The sequence below is a fragment of the Xiphophorus couchianus genome, chromosome 4 (assembly GCF_001444195.1).
Source record: "Xiphophorus couchianus chromosome 4, X_couchianus-1.0, whole genome shotgun sequence".
In the NCBI taxonomy this organism is placed as follows: domain Eukaryota; kingdom Metazoa; phylum Chordata; class Actinopteri; order Cyprinodontiformes; family Poeciliidae; genus Xiphophorus; species Xiphophorus couchianus.
This window is the reverse complement of record NC_040231.1, coordinates 15,087,980-15,097,897: the sequence shown is the minus strand read 5'-3', so window position 1 is coordinate 15,097,897 and position 9,918 is coordinate 15,087,980. Positions and strand designations below refer to the sequence as shown.

Here is a 9,918-nt window from a genome sequence, read left to right as displayed (position 1 = left end):
ACTGTAAAGAAAAAAGGTCTGCATATGAAGAATTTAAATATATGATAGGAAATGCTGTTGATGCATGTGTGTGCACATGAACAGGTAGCGAGAAATAAATGTTGACTGTGTACTTCTGCATTTCATAAACAGAGGCGTTATCTTCTGTCAACATAACCTTTATAAATGTTAAAATAATTAAAGGAAAAGCAAATGCACCTTCCTTAATTCTCTGTAGGTTTAAAGAACTCCTCTATTAGTCTTTATCACACAAGATACATTTGGGGTTTTTTTTCTTTTTTATGAAATGTCTCTCCCATTTTATGGCACCTTCTCCTGCACTTTCTCCTGTTTCAAGCACCCCCTCTGTAAACAGAGGAGCGGTGTCAGACCCGAAATCAATTCAAGGACATGTCCTTAGGCAGGCTCATAATGGCGTCGTGCTGAAACCCGCTGCAGAGATCTGCTTCACGAATGGTGGCCAATGGCAGGTCTATATAGAAATGAGATGTCTGACTGACCTACTACTGGAACTACTTGGGGATACAGTCACTTAGAAAAACCAAGAAATATTTTTACACGTCTAATTGGGTGGCTGTGAGCTCAAGAAACAGAAAGATTGTTTTCCATCACAAAAGCTTTTATTAAGTATTAATTTAACAAAGTATGGAATTACATTACAAGCTAAACGTAAACATGACAGTACGTTTCTGCTTAACGTGCAAATATGAAGAACTTTCACAGAATAAAGGACACGAAACTCACAGTGTAGATGTTAAAACAAATAGTTCTGAAAAGATGCAAATAAAAGAAGATACATTTTTTTTTTTAAAATACCAGTGTCATTAAGTTATAATACATTAGACAGACTGAGACACAAGAGCAGCACAATGTGCTAAAAGCTGGAAAAGATTTCCAAGGAGAAACTTTCAGAGACAAATACACATCCCTTTTCCTCCTCTAACTGCATTAGACCTGCTTTGACTGCTCAGTATTAGCTACAATCATGAGCCATTCATGCAAAAAGCTATCAAGCACCAAAGTGCATCTTACATTTCCTATTCAGACTTTACATGTCCCTAGCCGCTGTCCAGAGTTCATAAAGTCTACAATCTTTCCTCACTTGCGTCCCCCATCAATCGTGATACGAATCACTCACATAGTGAGCAGTTTGCATCGAAACAAAGTGTACATGCCTTTTTTTCAGATGTGTGACTCAAATTCTGGCTAATATCAGGGTAAAAATCAAGCAAATCCAAACAACATCCACAGTTACTGCAAGACTAAACATAATAATATGTTCCATCTCTACAATTAGACGTGTGTGTTAATTGACTCAGAGAACTTCCTATAATTTTGCAGCATTGAATGACTGAACCATTTGCACCAATAAAGATTGGAAATGCTTCAAAAATACACAGAACACCAATAGGAAGACATTCAGCATGAAACACAGACACAATTACATACACAGTAACATATTTCTGTGTTTTGATGCAAATTACGATGTTTACATACAGGTGAGTGTCTAATGAAACCTCAGGCCCTTTTGTTGACTTTCTGATTGGGATGCACCAATAACAATAACATCGAAGCTAAAACTGATTTGTACATGTTTATTACAATTTAGTACCACGAGAAAGGAGAATGTGAAAAGTCATTCAAGTTAAGAAACCTCATCAGATTTTTCTAACATAGAAAATCCGATCAGGCGGCGGTGAAGTCTTCGATGTAAGAAACTCACTTTTTGTTGGCTGGGATATTTTTTTGGTGTTTCTATCTATTTATCTCATGTTTGAAAATCAATGCTGTGTTCTATTACACCGCTTGACCAAAGTGTACACATAGACGGACAACATGTTGCTTTCAACAACGTATAACAGAATCTGGCATGACTAGACCTTTTATATCCACAGTAATTTGCAACTATGTACATAATAAAGATGTGTGGTAGCAAATGTCACTGAGTCTCCCTCACACCTCATCAGAGCTAATTATTAGCCTCAGTCTTTGGGTGCTGACGTGTGTCAAAGTTGAGGACCAACACCACCGATGGATTCATAATGGGAACAGCTCCAAACCCCAAGCTAAGTGGTTACAGGAATAGCCTTCATCCACATTCCGGGCTCTTCCAGTGGAAAACTTTCCTCTGAGGCCCTGGGGATGTAAATAAAGGCCAAGGTGATGTTCAGACTACACTCAGAGGACTGGAATTATAAGCACGCCGAGTGTTCCTCCTCCTCTGCTTCCTGTTGTTTCAAGCATTATTATAGCAGAGGACAGAGCAAAGTGGGTATCTGCATTCAAGTTTATTTACAAGCTTTAGTTCACCATAAGCACTGAGTGCGTACATTGCACAGGGGACCAAGTTAAAAAGAATTCAATAAAAATATTTATCTGTAGGACCAATTTATGTTGAAAAGATCATGGCATAAATCAGATGCATCCGTGACTACAGCATGAAAAACAAGCAGTGAGACGGGCTGCAGAAATAAATAATGGCTGACATTGTTTGGTCATTCCTGTGAAGTGCAAAAGGACAACTACCCCCACCCACCCTTGCAAAGTGATTGAGTACCTTTACAGCAGCAGAAGCTGTTTAACGCAGTCATCTGTAGTAGCTACTTTGTCTACAGACAAAACTGCTTTGTGGAAACAACGCTAACAGTGCAATCGAGAACCTAAAATATTTCCATCTGTGAATATACAATAATACGTTTTTGTTTGAATGCAAAAATAATTACTATAAATACCATCTGTTCTATCACCACCATTGACCTGAAGAGGAGGAAGTACATAAATAAAGTGAGGTAAACTTAACTGCTCATACAGCCTCTGCATGTTTTCCTGATTGGAAGAACAACCATGTTGGAGCAGTGCAGTCGGTGGAAAGAAAGATTTTCAAGACAGCGTGTAAGAAGAAGTGGTTCCCATTGTGTATAAACACAACCCTAGTCATACAGGCTTAAAAGAATTGCACTGTTTTGTTTTCTGAAAATAAAATCGGATTAATGCTACAGATTAAAATAACACGAAGGCAAATTACAACCCAACTACGTCGCCCCTACCCAGCCAGCATTCACATGTGGAGCACATTCAAGAAGGACCTGTGCTGAATAATGGGTCCCAAATGGGATTGTCTACAACTTTAATGCATCCATATGGGTCCTAGATGTATTTCTAAATTTGAAATAGATTTCTTAATATTAATTTGAAATCCAGCTAATACCTTCATGGTTCTCATCTGGCTTTGCACAACAGGTTTGTCAGTAGTTCACTCATGTAGGTTCCAGACAAGAAGCCAGTTATACACTAGGGTCCACTTAAAACTAGGTTTGTGCAATAACTGTACCATTTACTATCTGGGGGAAAAAAAGGAGTATAATAAGAATTGTGATTAAATCTGACAACAATATCTAGGTCACCTAAAAAAAAAAGAAAAACAGTAGGATTGGTATTCTTATCTTGGTACTTTGAGCTAAACAGCCAAGAGTCACAAATAAAACTTTAAAGTCTTTAGTTTCCAAACCAGCCACAGCAAGATTCACATGGCGACCAAACACAAATGCTGGCTGGAAACATCACTTGATAACTATTTAATAGTTCGTTTTGTCCAAAAGGTGATAATATTGCACAAAAATAACATATATTTTTCAAATAGAATAAGGCATTTTTTGATAGAATCTCATAGGAAATTATTATTTAGTACATAAAATATCTTTTTCATATTAATATCTCTGATGTTTATATAATCTATGTTAAATTATTTAATTTAGATTTTGTCCTCTGTTTCAGCAAGGGTGTGCGTATTTTCCTCCAAAGACTGCAGGAGATCACTGTGGGACTCCGGACCCAGATAGCTATGCAGTAAGGCTCTCTGTTTACCGTTAAATCCAAAAGCCCGCTAAACAAAAATGCAAAATGTTACAACTTCTCCTGGCGTGAGTAGTAAAGCCTGAAGCTGGCGTTTTCCGTGGCATATTACATCATTTGCGCATGTCTCCTCCCCAAAGGGCACCAAGCTTCACCGAGCCCTGACATGAAGGCAAAAAAAAAAAAAAAAAAATTATATATCAGACCGCATCCCCGCCCCTCCTGCTGGGACCCTGTCAGGCTCATCTAGTCAATGTAATATTATCACAACAGGGCAGCTGTTTGGAAATAGCATGGGTCAATATTTTCTGTCACAGCATTTTAGTGGCTGATTATGACAGAAGAAATGAATCCAAACATTTAACAGGCTACAGTCGTACATTAAGGACTATCCGGAGATCATTACGCGCAGATAGCGCACTAATCGAGTGCGTAAAATCAGAGCCCATCACTCAGATAAAGTGGATCCAACCATTTTCCCACTCACGAGGTGGCGACATCTTTAGCCGATGGCGACGCACCTTGTAGTTGTTCCCGTTGTTATTGTCCCAGAATTCATGCCCGCCGACACAGTATTTAATGGCGAACTGCAAGGTGCTACCGTTATCTAAGTAGGCGGGCATGACAATCTTAAAGCTGAACTTGTCAGTGACACCGTCGTTCGAGTCTGGGACATAGGTAGCCAAGCTGTCCATGAAGGTTATCCAGTTGTTTAGGGAATAGCGCAAAGAGACGCTCTTCTCAAAGGCCAGATTCAAGACGCGCACAAAGCCGGAGAGGGTGAAGTCGTCCGTTTGCACCGTCTCCAGCAGCACCTTCACCTCTCTGACTTTCTGCTCGAAGTCGGGTAGAGTGCCTGGGTTTGTGAACTGCAGCTCCATGAACACGGACTGCGAAGGAGCCCGGGGGAACTTTGTGTCCAGGTGATGGAGAGTCGCCTTGGGCAGCTTCGCCAAAATGCGCTCCGGCACCTCTGGGTCGTCCGCATCGTCGAAGTGCTTCACAGTTATGAGCTCCAAGCCCAGGGAGTCAGCGAAGCGCACCTTTTTCTGACTGGTCGGACTTCTACTGCGTGCGATCTCCAACTTTGCCCTCTCCATAGGCGTAGGGAGCGATTTGCACCTACGGCGGAGATTCGGGCTCTGCGGGGTCTTCAGAAAGATCTCCCTGCCCCGTGGCCTCTCGTCCACCACCGGGTTCTCCATGGGTTCACACGAGCCGTTCATCACATCACACTCTTCTCCATCCTCCAGTCTCGGGTTGGCCGCGGTCAGGCTTCCGAAGAGCCCCGCGATGCAGCTGTAGTTCCTCGGGAGGCAGTTCTTCGGAGGCAGCATGGCCACGGATGGGACGCACACACTGGGGCTTTGCTTCAGCGCCACGGTGACCTGCACTGCAGAACCGAGTTGGTCGTGATGAAGTACACCCGGCGAGTCAAGACATAAAGTGCTCAGGTATCAGTGTCCCCCTCGCGGATAGGTGCTCCTGTTGCGTCAGACGCTGACACTCCGCAGCTCTGGACCAATTAACCGAGGGATTGTTGTTCCGCAGCTGAGAGCTGGACTGCAGCTGCAGCGATGACAACTCGAGCTCACGTTCTGCTCAGTGGAAAACAGAAAGAGAGAGAGAGAGCAAGAGAGAGAGGAAGAGCGAGTAAAAATCGTCAGTAACAGTCGCTTGCATTTTAAAGAAGTAAACTAGCATTCCTCTCAGAGCTACCTTGGATGAATTGAGCGTACTGACGTAAACAACAGCCTACGTGCAGAAGTTCACGTATCAACTGACCAAAATGGTTTCCTCCTTCTGAAGCAATAAAACCTGTTAACTTCCCCGTTTTCACGTCGACGTTATAAAATGCAGCTCCGCCCAAACACATACATGCAGTTCAAAAATATTACTATTCACATCTAAGGAGCTTTCTGCTCTAATCGACAGTTTCCGACGCATGCGTAAATCCAAACTCATACAATCGGTATTGTATTTAAATGAACTGTTTGATCAGTCTGCCGCCTTACATTCACACTCACACGCTGTCGGCGTATTAATGACATATTCTAGTTAGTTTAGTGCTGCGTCGTGTCCTGCCCTTCCACGGTCTGAACGTCACGCTTTCCCATTACCATGACGACGACACCGCTGCTCTCTGAAGGCATTCACAACTTCCTCCGCTGCAGTTCAGGAGTAAACACAACCAGTAACGCATGCTATTGTGAGAGGTTAGTGGACTGACGCATTCAAAAATGTTAAAAGGAGTCTGTGTGAGTGTCTTTGGTGAGTCTGGTTAGTAAAAGCTTTGGAATCGTATCTTGTGTTAACCGAAACAGCACTTGATTATACATTTCACATATCTTATATCAACTCCTAAGATGCGCCACAAGTTCACAATGCCGTGAAGGAGCAACAAAAATATGACAAGACAGCAATAAACATAGAGGACTTGGAGTCAAAGCTTTTGGAGATGCCAGAGAGGACACATATTGATGCCCTTCTAGACATTAGTGAGCAGAGCTTCATGAGAGATCTGGAGCCACACAAGTGGCATTGTTACCCCGGTTGGGAACATGCTGTAAGTAATGCTTATGCTTTTTCCCGTCTGTCTTATTGTCTTAATTTTAGTTCTGTAGGTGTAAGTCTATCAGAGTTTTTCTTTTTAAAGACCATATTTCCATACAGGACTGTGAAAACGCATGTCCCCTTTCCTTCTGCTTGTCACATCTAAATGCTTCAAACTATGACATAATGATAACCTGAGTAAAAAAAATATATATATATCTTGACTTTCATATTACAGTTTCTGAGAAAAAGGTTATCCAAACCAATCTAAATCTATGTTAAAAGATTTAGTGCCTTTTTTTTGTTTGTTTTATTCACTTTCCACACTTAAGCGTGACGTCTCTCACATCGGGTTGGGGCAGAGTCACTCAAACCCCAAAATAGCCAGTTTTCAGTTGCTGAGCATCAGCAGATTTCTTAGTTATTAGGTTCTTTGAAACTCAAACTGTGTGCTTCAAGCCTTTTACCAACCTTTCTCCTGGATTAAGTTCCAAAGTGTTGTAATAATTTTACAACACTAACTAGTCCTTTACAAGTCTTCTCAAGAGGTCTGTGGTCTTTTTTGTGTACTCACTGATTGGTGTACTTTCTTTTCAAACCACTTCAACACTTCCTAAAGACTAATGAAAGCCAGAGAGCTGAAAGGGGATTTTCTGCCAGTGGTTGTGCCCAAACGCTGAAGATGCCATTTTGTAATTCTTTCATTTTCTTTTTTAAATTTGTCAGATTATTACTTCTAGCCAAGATCTTATTTTTCTCATTTATCTGCTTTAATCCTGTAGAATCTGTCATAATCTAAATCTGCCAGAGAAATCTAAACAAAAAAAAAATCCAAGCAAAAGCCTGACTTGTGTGTCTCCAAAAAATAAATAATACTGTTTCTAACTAAACCTGGTTGACATTTTCACTTCACCTGACGAACAATTAGTGAATCCCTAATTGTTATCCACTGCAATTGGACTCAAATGTTTTTAGCACTCATATATAAATATATACAATGGAGCCTCAGGCCCTATAAATATACATTTCTGTAAAAATGTATTTCATTAATTGCACAAATCAGAAAGATTAATTATATTGTTTATCATACATATTCAATTATAATCTCTTCATCAAAACATTTTAGATAAATATGTAAAAAAATAAAGTACTTATCCATTGCTTCCATTATTAGATCAGAGATAGAAATACATTTATGCATCTTTGACAGATATGAATATTTATATTTTAACTATAAGTTATTTAAATATGAGGGTGCTAAAGGGTTACAGGAAATTATTAAAATGACCAAAATGTATTTACACTACTAACACCTTCATTTGGCAACACTTGTGCTTTGAAAAGTTTTCTACATCATTTCTCTTTGTTAGCGTCAAGAGTTTAAGAATTTATTTTATAGGTTTTATGTCTATTCATAAAACTATTGCTAAGTTTTATTTCAAATCTGGTTTTACAACAGGTCCACGGTTGGGACAGAGTCTCTCCTTTGTGCTGCATAATGATGAGTCAGAAGGACATGGCAAAGCCCAAGGAGGCTGAAAGCCTGACCACTTCGGGTTTCAACCGAACGCCCTCTAGAGTAGGCAGCACAGCCAGCCTGATGGAGCAGCACTGCAAGCCAAATCCAGGCCAGCCTAACGTAAAGGACGCTGCATCACTGAGCCATCAACTGGGACCTCAAGATCAAGCAACATCACCTTGCCACAGTGCCACTCAGAAATCCGTACCAGGTTCCTCAGAGAAGAAATGGGTGGCACGAGAGACAAGTCCAGTGCTTCGCCAAACCTCACAATCTTCTCCTTTAGTGTATAGAGCCTTGAAAGTTCAGAAGCCCAGTGTTAGGCATGACGTTACAATGGTCCCCATCAAAACCTTCAAATTTTTACCTCCTATCAATTCACTCCAGAAGGACAACAAAGGCAGGAAGACGGCAGATGTAAAAAGCCCTTACAGGCTTAAGAAGGGGATCAAAGCAACTCGGACAGGACTGGATGCTACGGCTAAGTTAGAGCGTCCCATTTCCTCCCCAGCCGCTACCGACAGCAATCAGCAATGCCAGCAATGCCAGCAAAGCCCCAATTTGTTCCCTAAGGGTTGTGTTTCTGTTCCGAGCAGGAAGAAATCATCCATATGTCCCAAAATGGACACATTGCATCCCACAGCGTACTCTCTGGGGAACAACATGCCAAGAGGCTTGATCCCACCCCTGGTGCCTGCCAAGAGTCTGCTCATCTAAGAATCAGAACTTTGTGTGTTACATGAGGCGTTTGAAACAAATGTCTCATCTCTCAATTCAATCAAATAAATGCATGGAAAGTTTAAGCGTTTTGTTATACACTGACGGTCCTTTTTCAATGCTTCTGATGGCTTCACAGACTGTTTCTGTTGGTTATCATGAATTTTATGTGTATAGCAATTACTTCATACCTATTTAGGCGTTAAATGCAATTTGAAACCACAAATGTGTCTGATGAGCAGAGCACAATATCTGCTGTCCCAGTGCAGTGTAATATGATGCTATTTTAAATTGTGTTGGGAGTTGAAGATGAGCTGCAGAGGGAATTAAGGTTAATGATAGCATATCACTGTGGCTTTATATTATATTAAAATCATCCAAACTTTAAAGCCATATTGATCCTCTTAATGCCAGGTAGTACAAATCAGGATGAACATTTGATTAAATTATATTGAAAATAGTTTGATCACAATAGTACAGAAAATTAGCTTTCGATTGTGCACCTTCCAATTTAACAATTATTTTAATCTGACTTGGCAAAGGTTTATTTCAATAACTCAGGCTATTGCCATTTGTAGTTTTATTTCAACAATTCAATTCAAATAGTAAAATTCTAACATATCCACTACCCAAAACGTAGTTTTCTAGAAAGAAATTGAGTATTACACAAAATGAATAAAGAAGGATGTTTTAAGCACAAGTGCCCACATATTGGAAAGCATGACTCTCAGGGTTTGATTTCCAAATAAAATGCAAATAAATAACATTTATCTTAAAAGAGGAGTTAATACAGAGCAATAAATAAACAACTGGTCAACTGTCAAGTCAGCAGTCTTCAAGCCATCAATGTGTGCAAAGCATTTCTACATATGATTAATGAATCATGTAATATTCAAATTTTCTGGGATTTGTTAGATACAAGCCAAATAATGAAAATGACCAGTAACACTGAAAAAAAATATCAGTGTGTGAAATACAACTCAAGTTTGACTTTTTGAATTGAGTTACTGACATAATAAATCAGATTTTTAAAGGTTGAGTTTCACCTAGAGCTGCAATACTCAACAGTCTAGAATTGAATATGCACAATATTGAGTGCATATTAAATTCTAAACCAGATTGAAATTTCAGCAATTAAAATTTTTGCACTTGACAACCCTGTTAAATCATTTGTTTGTATGGTTTCCATTGTGCATCAGTCAACTACTTTAACATGCAGCTCTCGCAAAGCTTTTTATGGCTTTTTTAAAAACTTTTGGAAAAAAAAGATAGCACAA

General features: G+C 39.9%; 2 protein-coding genes across 3 annotated transcripts; one reads left to right on the top strand and one right to left on the bottom strand.

The window, feature by feature from the left end:
* Nucleotides 1-598: 598 nt before the first annotated feature.
* On the bottom strand, nucleotides 599-5,948 carry LOC114142869 (protein phosphatase 1 regulatory subunit 3E). Of its 2 annotated transcripts, none has more exons than XM_028014399.1 (2): nucleotides 5,868-5,948; nucleotides 599-5,450 (listed from the first exon to the last, which is right to left on the bottom strand). In XM_028014399.1, the coding sequence occupies exon 2, from the start codon at nucleotides 5,187-5,189 to the stop codon at nucleotides 4,305-4,307; it is 885 nt and encodes a 294-aa protein (XP_027870200.1). In that variant the 5' UTR covers nucleotides 5,190-5,450; nucleotides 5,868-5,948; the 3' UTR covers nucleotides 599-4,304. The 2 variants fall into 2 exon arrangements, with proteins under 2 accessions (XP_027870200.1, XP_027870199.1); XM_028014398.1 differs by lacking the exon at nucleotides 5,868-5,948 and adding an exon at nucleotides 5,572-5,690.
* Nucleotides 5,949-5,954: 6 nt separating this feature from the next.
* LOC114142868 (uncharacterized protein C16orf46 homolog) lies at nucleotides 5,955-8,727 on the top strand. Its single transcript, XM_028014397.1, has 3 exons — nucleotides 5,955-6,123; nucleotides 6,219-6,418; nucleotides 7,865-8,727. Exons 1-3 carry the CDS (start codon nucleotides 6,093-6,095, stop codon nucleotides 8,639-8,641), a joined length of 1,008 nt encoding a protein of 335 aa, XP_027870198.1. The 5' UTR covers nucleotides 5,955-6,092; the 3' UTR covers nucleotides 8,642-8,727.
* Nucleotides 8,728-9,918: the final 1,191 nt, after the last annotated feature.